General features: G+C 34.4%; 2 protein-coding genes across 3 annotated transcripts; one reads left to right on the top strand and one right to left on the bottom strand.

Annotated features, from left to right (window-relative positions):
- The first annotated feature begins 226 nt into the window (after positions 1 to 226).
- Positions 227 to 2793, top strand: LOC18440840 (uncharacterized). 2 transcript variants are annotated; one of them, XM_011627500.3, is made up of 3 exons: positions 227 to 306; positions 589 to 1011; positions 2423 to 2793. In XM_011627500.3, the coding sequence occupies exons 2-3, from the start codon at positions 604 to 606 to the stop codon at positions 2567 to 2569; spliced, it is 555 nt and encodes a 184-aa protein (XP_011625802.1). In that variant the 5' UTR covers positions 227 to 306; positions 589 to 603; the 3' UTR covers positions 2570 to 2793. The 2 variants fall into 2 exon arrangements, with proteins under 2 accessions (XP_011625802.1, XP_006851040.2); XM_006850977.4 differs by having other exon boundaries at positions 249 to 355.
- Positions 2794 to 9950: 7157 nt separating this feature from the next.
- LOC18440841 (uncharacterized) lies at positions 9951 to 12009 on the bottom strand. The gene is made up of 4 exons (XM_006850978.4): positions 11686 to 12009; positions 11401 to 11533; positions 11050 to 11094; positions 9951 to 10147 (listed from the first exon to the last, which is right to left on the bottom strand). Exons 1-4 carry the CDS (start codon positions 11855 to 11857, stop codon positions 10090 to 10092), a joined length of 408 nt encoding a protein of 135 aa, XP_006851041.1. The 5' UTR covers positions 11858 to 12009; the 3' UTR covers positions 9951 to 10089.
- Positions 12010 to 13691: the final 1682 nt, after the last annotated feature.

The following is a 13691-nucleotide window of genomic DNA, read 5'->3' as shown; positions in this document are numbered from 1 at the left end:
CATGGTGACATGGGTTTCGTTAAGGCGAGTATGGCACTACGCTTGGGCAAAGTCAAGGCAGGGCCGACCAAGCTGAGCCGGCCCCGTCGATTGCAGGCCTTCCGTTCTTTGGACACATAAATTGCGCATCAGTGGCACTTACGGCCCATGACATTGTACCATGCTATGGCTCTTCCACGTGGCATCATATCCTATGCCACGTATGCCAGAGATGATTATGAAGCCATGCATGCACCAAGACCAACACCGTCCACATCTCACCCCCACCTATTTCAGCACACAACACTCTCCCTTATCGCCATAAATGTAAGTGTCATTTCCACCGGAATTTACAAATAACCCAGGAAATTCACAGGTAACATAGCTGAAGAATTGTACAGGTTTCAACAGAAATTAGTTTCTTCTAGCATTTCAATATTGGTTTTTTTCTTTTTGTTTTTGGAAATTCCTTTATTGGATTTCTTGGATAATTTGCTATTGATTTTGGCTTCTTTTCATATTTTGATATATCCTGGTTAAATTTTCTGGTATAGTTGTTTTGGCTGATAGATTGGGTTTTTTGTTATTTTACTCGATCTCAATTTTCAGGTTAAGTTTCCCTAGATGACAAGTTCAAACAATCAAATCCAGATGCAAAATGGAGAAGAGAGCAATAAAATATCAGATGACATAGACCAGGGCAAGCTCTACTTTCCTGACACTGCAATCAGAATTCAAACTCAAGAGGAAAAGGATAAAGACCAGGTGAATTTATGGAACAAAGGGATAGGTGGGGTAGCAGCTGATATAAGGAGGAATTTTACGAATATGAAAGAGAGATTGATGGAGAAACTAGCTGCTCCTCCTGTGCCTGTGCCTGCGGAGGCTCTGGAAAATGCTCGGCTATTCGTCGAATCGTTGATCAAGGATGTCACAGCGGCTGCACAGGGCATGACAAAGGACGCTCTGCAAAAACTCAAGAATCATTTGGCCGAGATCATACCTTCTCTCTCTCCGCAGCAAACTACCAAGGTTAAAGAATGTCTCTCCTCTCAACAATACATTTATGTAATACGAGTGTTGTTTTCCTTCTTATTCTCTGTCTACTGTTACCCTTATCTTTGTGCATCGAAGTTGAGAATCAGTTAGTGTGCATGTACACTAGCCAAGGTTTGAAAACTTGGCCGAATCGATTCGGACTCGGCTGAGTCACTCCCACGGCTATTAGCGGAGGCGAATTCTCATACCTGCTCGGGTAGGAGCCAGTGTACTCAACGAGAACAATGCCTAGTTGCCCGAGTTCTAGAATACTAAGAAGGCTCACTACAATACTCGGGCGCGACAAAGAAAAACAAATAGGGCCAATTTCCCCCCTTTTTCATCTCTCTCTATCTTTCTTGTTTGGTGTTGAATTTTTTCATGGGATTAAAATTTTTCCTTTTTTTTTTTTTTTCTCGGTGTATTAGATATTGGTTTTTACCTTTTGGTATTGAAGTTTAGCGTCCTTTATTTATCTTTACTTTTTTATTACTACGCTTTCCATTTGTGTTCTTCTTTTCTTCAATATTCATTTAATGTTTTGTATTTAAGTGGTAATTGATCCATTTGTGATATCTAATGTATTTGATCTCTCTCTTAAAATCTTCCATCACTTTTAGCGACGGTTAATTGTTCCATTTATGCTAACTACTTCTCTATCTATATGTCTTGTCATATGGAAGTTTATTTTCTCCGCTCTCTGTCTTGATTTACTTTCATGATTATGGGACTATTAGTTAATACTCTTTTCCGGTGCAGCTTTCCATTGCTTTTAAACAGTAAAGTGTTCCTTTTTATTGTAGACTTCTTTTTTTTTTCTCTCTTTAGGAATTTTTTGCAGATGTCCAGTGTTTCCGGTACACCCATGTTGCTTTTTTTTTTTTCTCCAAAATGCTGAGTGCCGACTGGACCTGAAGCTCAAGTTGGCTCAGAGTGCGTGATCGGAGTGCCGTCCGGACCTGAAGCTCAGGTCTAGAGTTGCCTCATAGCTCCATAGTGGGGCGCCAATCAGCATTTTGGGTTTTGCTGAGCGATTCGAACCGTGCCGAAGCTCAAGGGGAATTGCCAAATAGAGGGGCTACCAAGCTCAAAGTGCGGGTCGTCACTCCCAGTGCCAACTGAGCTGAAGTGCTCCAGAGTGTAGATTGCCACTAGACTCTATTGTGGTTCGGACTGAAGTTAAGGTTGGTGGAGGGCTGAATGGATAGCATTTTGAAAAAATATATAAAAAGAGTAAAAAAGGGGAAATAAATGTAAAATATCAAATTTACCAGAAATATTTTACCCCAAAATAAAATAGAGATCTGCAAAAATTTCCGTTTCCCTCCTCTTTAGAACGTTGTATTGAAGTGTTACCTGCATAAATATAAGATGGTTTTATTATCATGTTTTTATTGGGTTTCAGATGGTTGATGAGGCAGAGAGAGAAACAATGGGAGGAAGTGAGGAGAAGAGGAAGCAAGAAGACCAACGTCCACCTTCATTCATGTTTCCGGCCTCATCTACCTTTTCCTTAATCAAGAGCCCATGGACGCCACGTTCAAAGCTGTGATGAGAGGACCACCTCCCTCTCATCTCTCTCTCTCTTCTCTTCTCTTTCTCTCTCTAGGTTTGGATATTACGCTTTTCCGTAGTAAAACCTGCTCGATGGTTGTTAAATAAAGACCGAAGAGCAGCCCTTTTTTTTTTCCTACTTGTAAATGGAAATATAAGGTATGGTTTTTTTCGGACTTGTACATAGTAATTATAAGGTATGCTTAAAGGAAAAAGTTTATATAAGGTCAGCAACCTTAAAATGTAGAATTGCATATACACCTAAAAAATCAAAAGGTTGTTTTAATATTGAAAGACTTTCTAATCGATCATCTCGACATCCAGATGTATAAATATGTAAAAAAAAAAAGATTTTGAGTTCAAAAAATAATGCATTTTGCAACGCATTATCTAGACCGTTCGTTTTCAAGATTTTTATAGGTTCATAGATCTATTTTGTTTTAATTATTTTTGGAGTTATAAAATTTTATATTTGAAAATAAAAATAGATTTTAGATAATCTTAAGAATTTTTTACATCAAAATTTCATGTCATGATAAAATTTAGGAGTGCATGTTAATTGGATTGTTTAAGGTTGCAATCTGATAAAAACCACATCCATGATTTAATAAAATACCATGAAAATCATGTTAACTAAAATTGTAACAAACCATGATTTTATGTAGTTTTCAATAAGTCAATGTGATTGTTTTGGACGGACTAGACTCGTCAAGACACCCATCAATAACCTAATATAAAGTTTTATTTATACTTTTCATTATTTTTAAAAACTTTCAGTCAAAATCCCGCAAGATGATGTATTGCATATTTTTTCTTTTCCTAAAAGATGTTCCGCTTCTTTTACACTTGCTTTATATTTCTATTTATTTTGATTTAGTTTCCTGCTCATAATTAATAGAAACAAAATTAAAAAAATTATTTAATAATCCCCTCTTTCAAGGGTCAAATAAAAAATCCCTACGCTATGGAGTAGACGAGATAGAGAAGTAGAGGACATTAATGCGTGAAGGAATTAAATTAAAAAAAATCAGGAAATGAAAAAGTGAATTAGGCTCACTTGGTCAAGTGAGTCTATAGGAATGTTGGCCTGGGCAATGCTCAAGTCGTTTCACGTGGGTCTCGTGAAAGGCCCAATTATCAATGTTGGCCTGGACATCTTCATGTTTTATTGTCGGGTAAAGTAAAGTTTATATGAGGGGCAAGCTTTCTATGCTTCCCTTACAGTATAGAATCTGTCTTTTTTTTGTTCATTTTGAATTGAAAGTTAAGATTGTTTTAATTACAATATCACGTCTTTACATTATTATAGTTTTAATTTTTTTTTTATAAATTATTTTGACATCAAATTTTGGACGTCCGTTCTTCTATTAAACTTGTACTAGTGAAAAATATAAAAAAAAATATTATCAATAAAATAAAATGATCAAAATACTTTTGAAAGTTTTAAGAAGTATTTAGGCCATTATATTTTATCAAAAAATTATTTTTAATGTTTTTTATAGGTGCGTTTCAATGAGAAGATGGCACGTATCAAATTTCATATTCATATAATTTGTATAAAAAATTTAAAAATAAGATACTTTGAGACGTCTGATCTAAGATCAAATGGTGAGCAACTCTCTTGATCAAAATTGGACGGCTGGATGATAGGAAGAGGATAGAAGGGGAAGCATAGAAACCTTTCCCTTACATGAGACGTCCTATTTATGCTTAGAAGCCGGGAGATGCAGTCCAATGTAGAAACTTGGTTTGGAAATATATTTCTCGTCACTAGTTAGTTATGAAATTTAAAATTTTAAAAATGATAAGTATCAAACAGATCAATAAATAGTTAAAAATTCTTAAAAGTATACAATTTATATAACTTGATATAAGATGTATTTTTCTAGGATTCGAAATTTTTTTTTTTCTTTATATTCATATATTTTGAGATCAAGATGATCAAGAAGGGTTTTTCAATGTAGAAAAACCCTAGGGCTGGCAACAGGTCGAGTCGGATATGAGATGACCTTGAGCCAACTAGTTTTCACCTGAATCTAGATCCGGGTTGGGTCCAAGTGAGCTCGGATCCAATCTGGTTGGCCAAGATCTAGGTCTCCAAGTCATTTGGGCTTAGACCCCACTTAGAACTGTCTAGAAATTTAAAAAGAATAAAAATTATTTTGCATATTATTTAATATGTATATTTATATATTTTATGCATTTATGCTGGGTCAGATTGACCCGGACTCGATCCATGCCAGAGCTAGACCAGGAAGAGACCCGGGTTGGGTCCTGGTCATTTGGATTCAAACCTAACCCGCTAGGTCCAAAACATGGACATGGACTTGGTTCATGACCTGATCCTACAAAAAAAACTCTTCTTTAGGATTTTGAGGTGCACGTTACTTCAATAGTATTACGTTAACACCTTATATGAATTTTTCTCTCTCATTTTTCACATTTCTAAAAATATCCAAATTAGACATTTTTAAAGTTGAGAATCCCAAACTAACAAGTGTCACTTTTTTTTTGTTTTTTTTTTTTTTTTTGACTCTCCCAAACAAATGACAAAAGTTCCTTTGCTTAATCAAAATGGTTTAAATATCTGAAATAGAAAAGGTCATTAATTTTGCCCAAGAGGTCATTAATTTTACCCAAGATGTGAAGCACTTTAAGGGGATCTCTTTAGAGGGGCCGATTTGCCTTTTGGAGGAATTGTTGAAGAAGCCAAACGTTAAGAGGGCATGTTTGGATGTAGGAGCAAAGTGCCCTCTCATTCCTTCGTGTTGGGAATGCCATCGAACACTGAATCTTTTTGCAATTAAACAAGACAATAATAATGTCCTGATCCACTAGGACCTTAGCAACTAGGTAGAAATTACGGAAACATGTAGAAAAATTCTATTCTATTTCAGAATTTGGTTGTAGTCATTTTGTATTTTATATTTTGCACAAAAGTTCCATTTTCATGATCTTTAATTTTATATTTTACATATATTATATTAAGCTCAAACTTGGGGCACCCATGATTTTCGATATCATGCTCCTCTAAATAAATAAATAATATTAATCTTAATAATAAAAAATAACAAAAATACTCTTACCAATTCATACATATCTTGGTAATTTTGTTTCTTTTAAATTACTATTTTATATTTTTTTACCATTGTGTGACAACAAAAAGTATGGACACCCCAAATTTCAATTTGATTATATGTATAAAGTAGTAAGCACACGGAAGACATAATAAATAATTTCAAAATTTCGAAAATAAATTAGGATTTTTCTATAACAAAGTCTTCTTGGGTTTGGAACATCAAAGTTCAGATAGAGAGAGAGAAAGAGCTTGACTGCTCGATTTTCATCGGTTATAGAAACTTGGGGCTGAAAAATGCTTGGACCATATCATGTCGACCATTTATTTGGGTTCTTCTATAACAAAACCTTCTTGGGTTTGGAGCATCAAAGTTGAGAGAGAGAGAGAGAGAGAGAGAGAGAGAGAGAGAGAAGTCGGTTGACTGCTCGATTTTCCTTATGACTCTCAGATCATGTCGACCATTTTTTTTGGCGAGTAAATTATTTGTGGCACATCTTAAAGGCAACTTTCGAGGACAAAGTGCAGCTGCAAAAAAAACTTTGCAATATGACAATTGGAATAATTTTTAAGGTTGAGAAAATGCGGAGTCTAAGGTTTCCGTTAATTAATGCGAATATAAAAGCTTGTCTCATATAAACAAATACAAATGATAAGAATAAAAATAAATAACATATACAAGATATTATATCTGGCCTTCCCATATGTACTGATTGTATATTCAAATTGCTTGATCAACTAATATAGAAGAACATCAGAACAGGGCAGGCAAACAACGATATATCAACAAACCTTAGAAACATAAGGCTTGAATAGAGTAGGCTTGAGCAACAAACAAAAGCTTCAAATCTTTTCAAGAAACAAAAAAACAGTCGACTCGGCCGAGAAAACAAAATGACACTTAGAAGTACCAACATAATTCAATGCATATTTATGATCGATTCAGTAGCTCGCAAACAGATCGATCTGATCGAATAATAGAACAACAAACTCGATCGTACAAAAAAGAACATGATCGAGTAACATACTCGATCTTATAAGAATGGATTGATCGAATATGAATCTGGCTCTCATACCATGTGAAGAGTCTTAGGTTTTAGACTCAGTGTCCATTAATTAATATGAATATACAAATTTGTTTTATATAAACAAATACAAAAGACAAGAATATAAATAAATAACATATGCCTATGCTATACCCAAACTTATCATAAAATTATCGTAAAATACAAGATAATGTATCTACCTTTCCCATATATGTATTGAATATAACATACACCTTCCATATTAACTTGGTAGACAATATATACTTTCCTTTCACAAAGCTTGCAATAGATACTTTTCTTTCACAAAGCTATTGTCTAAAGGTGAGAACCTTAAACTTTTCCTTAACACATCTCAAGTCTAGATAAAGGAGCTCGTATTTCCTTTCACAAATCTATGGTCTAATAAGGTGAGAACCTTAAACTTTCCTTTAACACGTGTCTAAGTCCGGATAAATGAGGTGGATTGTGTTAAGTAGGGAGCCAGCGTAAAATTTTGTCACATCTTATTATGAATATTAAAAGCCGACTTCAAATAAATGGGTTAAAACTTGGATAATGATGATTATGAGAACATATGAAGCTAATTTTCGTAGTCAAAGTGTCTTAGTACCACTCCGTTACCGAACCCATTTATTGCAAAAGAAAATCCAAAAGGTATTTTCCAAAAGAGATTTGATGATAAGAGGGAGAAATGGTTTTGTGAGATAGCAAGATTGGAGATTATGGAAGCTATGAGGTTTTGATGGTTGACTTGTGGGAAGTTTTGTGCTGTAGCCTCAGAGTTTGTAGAATTCAAGAAAAAAAGAAAAATAATATAAATGGAGAAAGGCGTTAGAGATCGGCTAGGGAAGCATATTTGTATATTTAATCCCTTGGGCAAAAGAGCTATTTAAAATGATATTTTTTACAGAGATTTTTTGGAATTTTTTTTTTTTTTTTTTAACACAAGAAAAAAAAATTGTTCTCATGGGGCTGTCCAAGCAAATTTTTTTTTTTTTTTTTTTTTTTGGGGTTGTTCAAAAGTAGACTTCAAACCACCCAAAAACACCAATTTTTTTTGTGTGCTTTGGGTGGTTTGATAGTTATATTTTCATCTTTGTGTTTTAGGCGGGTTGAATATTGGGCTTTTGAATAAGGGGGAAAATGAGGGGAAAAAAAGAACATAAAAAATTTGAGACCTTACCATAAAATATCCCAATATGGGTCATTCTTCAATAGCAAAACTTATATTGGGTCTGTACGTAAAATTCCCAAAAAGAGAAAAAAAACAAAAAAGTATCCACTTGATCTTAACGTTAAGAGATACATTATTAGAGAAAAGTATGAGATGGTCCATGGGAGTACACGAAATATACCGCAATAACGTTGTGATGGTCCAATCAAAGAAATGAGACTATGTATTACGAGACCATTTATCTATGTTACAAGGATGTCATAATTACTTTTAATCATTAAATATAAAATTCGATAATTTGGGGTGTATCACGAAGTTCAAATTTTTTTTTTGGAATTTTGTATCTAGTTGATGAAATTCTTACAACCATTGGATTTGAAACGCGACAAACCGGAGTAATGGTGCCCTCCTTGGACTAAAAGTAAATAGTCTTTTTATATACTTTTCCATAAAAAAAACCGTAGGCCAATATAACATTGCACGATTTAGTTATGAAAAAAGATTACATAGAGCTGAGGCGCTAAACCATAAAAATTAGAATGCACCTCAAAAATTTCACCAGAAGAGGTTGTTTTGATGCCCAAATGTCCTCAAATTGATCGTCTCAATATCAAGATGCATAAACATGAGAAAAAAATAGATTTCAAGTTTTGGAAATAGTTCATCTTTTAATACATTTTTGGACGGTCAATTTTCAAGATTTTCATAGATCTGCCCAATCTCCACTATTTTTTAAGTTTGAAAGTTTATAGTTAGAAATAAAAATATATTTTAAGACTATTACAAAGATTTCCAGTATTTAAACCACATATCAAGATGCATGGACATGAGAAAAAAATGGATTTCAAGTTTTGGAAATAGTTCATCTTTTAATACATTTTTGGACCGTCAATTTTCAAGATTTTATAGATCTGCCTGATCTCCACTATTTTTTAAGTGTGAAATTTTATAGTTAGAAATAAAAATATATTTTAAGACTATCACAAAGATTTCCAGTATTTAAACCACATATCAAGATGCATGGACATAAGAAAAAAATGGATTTCAAGTTTTGAAAATAGTTAATCTTTTAATACATTTTTGGACCGTCAATTTTCAAGATTTTCATAGATCTGACCGATCTCCACTATTTTTTAAGTTTGAAATTTTATAGTTAGAATAAAAATATATTTTAAGACAATCACAAAGATTTTCAGTATTTAAACCACATTTCTTTATACTATTTGAAGGTATGCTTACTTTGCTTGCTGCACCCTTTAGTTATACATTCCATTCTACCTATCTCTGTCCAATTCACAATTGGATGACCCTAGTTTCCACATTTATATCGGGTCACATGGATCACAATACACTTCCCAATTTCCTATGGGAAAAAAATATGTTATCATCTAGTGTTTAAAACGTGGATAAGCGGAGTGAACCAGCAGATCACTGGCCAATCATGATCGGCGATTCCTAATATGGATTAGCGACTCTCCTGGTCCAAGTAATATTATAAGTCTTTTTTTTTTTTTGGATAATTTAGTTGGGTTGACGAGCCCCTACCAATTTTTAAAATTGTTAGTAGTTTTTGAAAGTTTTAAGTGAGAATAGAATCCTAAACCTTAACTCAAGTATAAGTGGTGTTACTGCTACTATCACCATAACCCCAACCCCATTCTCGGTTACAACCCATAAGGTTCATATTTGGCACTCAAAAAAGGCCGATTTGAGGGTCATTGTGACCTCCGTTTTTCTTTGCACTGGTTTGGTTTGACTATTTAATGGATGGAGATTTTTCAAACAACTTTGCAAAAGCTTGAACTTGGGGGAGAAGCCTAGTTCGATCTACTGCTTAGCTAGCAATGAATATGACCAAATAAGAGAAAACACATTTTATTATCTTAATATAAATATTTGCTTTAAAATCTCTATAGTTGCAGAGGAACTAGACACCTATAGCATGTCTTTGACGCATTCATGTCGACAATTCGCATTGATGTCTATGTAACACTGGTTATATACAAGGCGTTTTGAGTCAGAGACTAGCTCAGGGGATCTCATAAGGAAGCCGAAAGCCAAGCATGGTCATGAAAGAGCACACTTTCACTTAGAAAGAAGATTCTTTAGCAATAATATGTGCAAATATTTGCCAGGCCCAAAACTCAGCCCATCTCAGATGTGTAACATATACATGTAGTTATCTGATGACCTCAAATTACATGGTGATATAAATTAAACTTTCAAGGCCAGAAATCGCCGTCTTTGATGAGGTTGCATATATCCGAGCATTCAAGCAAGCTGAAGAGAAATGAAAATAAAATTAGCTATGTAAGTTAATTCCCCCCCCCCTCTTTCTAGTGTTTAAACCACATACTCAAGTTGGGACTCCCTAGGTCGCAAGCCGAGTCTGACAACTCTACTCAGTTGAGTCCTAGCTAGACTCAGACGAGTTTAATTCAATGAAAAATTAAAGAAGAAAACCTTGAAAACCAATAAGACACTGCCAATTCCATGATTCTTTTTTGAGAATAGGCCGGTTATTCAGTCCGAACAACTCAGAAACTCAGAGCAGCAATCCATGAGTTCTAGATCACTGCTCTATCACACTAACTGCTGAAGTCCAATTCTCTTCCCACCTATCTGATTAAAGTACTTAAAGCACAACTAATAATTCCCTTACTCCAAATCTTAATATTAAGCTGATTCTACCTAATTTTCTCACCAACCATATCAGTACAGTAGTTGAAACTAGTGTGACAGGACTCAGCCAAATCCACTAGGACCTGGCCAAGTTACTTGGCCACGTCCTATAGGCGAGGTGAGTTTCTCCCAAATAATATCATGTCTAATTTTATTTAAAAGAGCTCGAATAGCTCTAGGTTAATCTTTACAGTCATTGGGCCTCATGGTTGAGGTTCGACCGCCGCGAACGCCATCCATCTTAATATGAGAACACTTGAATAGCGTTTTGGCTTAGCCTTGACAGTTTCTGAGCCTAATGTTTTTAAATTTTTTTTACTCGGGGTAGATTCGGGCGAGCTACTCATACTCAGTCAAGTAACTCACCTTGGCCAAGGGGCGAGTCCTGGCACCTTGGCTGAAACAATTCTCACACTGCCCTAATCTGTGAAACTACAAAGTGGAGGAGAAATACACTACAATTAAGGTGTGGTCTTTAGAGAGGAAAGCGATAAAATTACCAGTAGTGCCGACTCCTGAAGCCCTGCTTGAAAACCACAAGGGGCCTGCAAAAAGTCAAAAACCATCAAGCATACGGTGCCCCACCAATGTATTCTGAATCAGTTTAAGTTAATTCAAGATAAATCACTTTTTTTTGTATAATAAAAATTGATGCTACTCAAATTCTCTGAGTTGATTGCTTGATTGTAATCATTTACTATTCTTGCACTGCCTACTATGCTGCATATTTGAAATTTTCTGGCCAAATTTAGGTTCCATTGAAAAGCCGAAAATTGACAGTTTCAACAAAACAACCTCAAATTGGTTTCAAATTATTCGAATTGAATAAAAATGGAATTGTGAAGTAGAACCTTATGGCTTGAAGGGGCCCTTCTCCTGGTGAACCCGCGCCTCCTCGAATGCACGTCGTTACGCATCTCACAGTGCACGTCTCCGCCTTTCTCGACTTCGGCTTCTGTATCCTTGCTGCCTTCCCATCTTCCCCTGCAAAACTCAATCAATTTGCTCAAAGAAACCAACCATAACTCAAGAAAACAAAAACAAAAAACCAAGAATCCATCCAAAGAAAATAACACAAATGCAATAATTCGCAAAAAGTGAAGCAAACAGAAGCTTTGGATCGTCTGTGCTCTCACCTGAAAGAACAGGTGGAATATCTGATAAAGTCTCAGATTGAGGAGCTGCTGAGGAAAACATGAGAGCTGCAAACAAGAAGGTTGCACAGCCATGGCTTGCCTTTGCTTGCAGGGTCCTTTTCCCAGGAGGAAAATGAAAGCATTTACAAGAAAATGTAGAAAATGAGGCCATGTTTCTTCTTCTTAGCTTAATTGGGTCCTCTCTTTTGTGTATTTAGAGCTCTATTTTTTTTCTTTGTTAGTGTTTTGCTACCTTATCCAGACATATATGTTGTGGATCCGCATTTGTCATCGTGGACCTGAATTCACGTTGTGGACGTTGTGAAGGGATTAGGGCTCGGAAACAACTTTAATGGCCAATTAATTATGTAAATTTGTGTAGTCAATTCTAATTAATTAGAAAAATATATATAATAATAATGATAAAAAAATATTAATATAATGAACTAATTATCTTCTAGTATTATTGAAGGTGCTAAATCCTCATAGGTAACATAAAGAGGGTGAGTTCTATTTCACTCAAATACCTTTGAAAAATTATAACAAGATTTTCATTAAAGGACCAGAACCTTAACAAGCAAGTGTATTTTGATAATTTAGTCTCATTGAACTTTTTTGAATCAAATAACAAAAATACCCCTGATTGTTTTTAGTCGGTAACATGAGACTCCCAAATAATCAAAACAATCATTTTGGTAATTAGTCCCCACTTAAGTAGCATGAGACAAACTATAGAAGTTGGTGTGTGTGAAAGCTCTAAATTTGAGGGGTTGATTTTTTACAAATAAAGAGTGAGAAAAATAAAACTGACAGCGAACAAACAACAAGCAAGAAAAATGAATCATGAAAGAAATAACGAAAAATGGAATACCCCTCAAAACATTACCTAAAAATGAATTTTGGTGCCAAAATTTCTAAAATAGTTTGAAAATCTATTTTTGCATCTAGCTATGAAGCCCCTAATTGGTGCAAATCTCACATATTTATAAACACATGAAAATAGTTGGTCTGAATAATATAATATAAGATATACTATTTTTAGTGTTTAGAATTGATTTTTGATAGATGCCCAATCGATGATGTCGAATTTATCAATTGAAAATTTTCCAACACTAAAAGTTGTTTTGTAGAGATTTGTATGATTTGTTTTAAGGAAAATATATATTAAAAGGTCAAATCACCTCATAAAATAATTAAAGTGGTCAAATCATCCCATTTAACATTAAGGATGTATTTGACACATGGAGTTTTTAGGAGTGGAATGGGCTCTCCCACAAATGATGAAAGACTGTTTTTCCATCATTTTTTTATGGAAGAGAGGTATTCAAAAAATGAACCCATTTTAACACTAAAAAAAAACTGCATGGAAGGCTCGCCTTTCTACTTTACAACTTCTACACAGTAATATCAAACATGGACGTGGGACATTTAACTCCCACTTCCAAAAACTTCTACTTATCAGTCACGCCCTAAAAGAGTTATTTTTTTAAAGAAAAAGCTTATATAAGATTTGCAAACTTATGCTATTAAGGTGCCCCTTAATATTACACTAAATGAGAGTGTTGACATGTTGGGAACCATTTAATTGATCATCTCAACTTGAGATTTGTGGATATGAAGAAAAAGAAAATTTCAAGTTATAAAAAAAAATAATAATGTATTTTGCAACAAGTTGTATGGATCTTCTGTTTTTAAGATTTTTAAGTGTTAATTGATCTGCTCAAGTTGTACTATTTTTAAAATTTTAACTTTTGTGTTTAAGGAAGCAAATAGATTTTCAAACCATCGTAAAGTTTTCGACACAAAAACTATATCGCCAAGCAAATTTCAGAGTCGCACCTTACTTCTACCGTATAAGGAGGGCACCGTATAGAATCCCCACCCTTTTCTAAGTTGATTTACTATGTACCTCCTTAAAAAATCTCCTAAAAATAACTAATTGTTTTTGTTTAGGATTGAAAATAATTTAAGGATACGTTGGTTAGCCTTACTTAAATGGCCTAAAA

This window comes from Amborella trichopoda, chromosome 1 (assembly GCF_054954075.1).
Source record: "Amborella trichopoda isolate Santa Cruz 75 chromosome 1, AtrichopodaSantaCruz75HAP2 v2.0, whole genome shotgun sequence".
Taxonomy (NCBI): Eukaryota; Viridiplantae; Streptophyta; class Magnoliopsida; order Amborellales; family Amborellaceae; genus Amborella; species Amborella trichopoda.
The sequence above is the reverse complement of the archived record's forward strand: the minus strand, read 5'-3'. Positions and strand labels throughout refer to the sequence as shown.

Bases quoted from the DNA above. Each gene is read 5' to 3' on its own strand.
- LOC18440840 (XM_011627500.3), top strand. From the start codon at position 604: ATGACAAGTTCAAACAATCAAATCCAGATGCAAAATGGAGAAGAGAGC. The intron at 1,012-2,422 runs GTTAAAGAATGT...ATTGGGTTTCAG, and splicing joins CTCCGCAGCAAACTACCAAG to ATGGTTGATGAGGCAGAGAG.
- LOC18440841 (XM_006850978.4), bottom strand. From the start codon at position 11,857: ATGGCCTCATTTTCTACATTTTCTTGTAAATGCTTTCATTTTCCTCCT. The intron at 11,534-11,685 runs GTGAGAGCACAG...TGAGTTTTGCAG, and splicing joins TATTCCACCTGTTCTTTCAG to GGGAAGATGGGAAGGCAGCA. The intron at 10,148-11,049 runs GTAATTTTATCG...ATTTCTCTTCAG, and splicing joins TTCAGGAGTCGGCACTACTG to CTTGCTTGAATGCTCGGATA.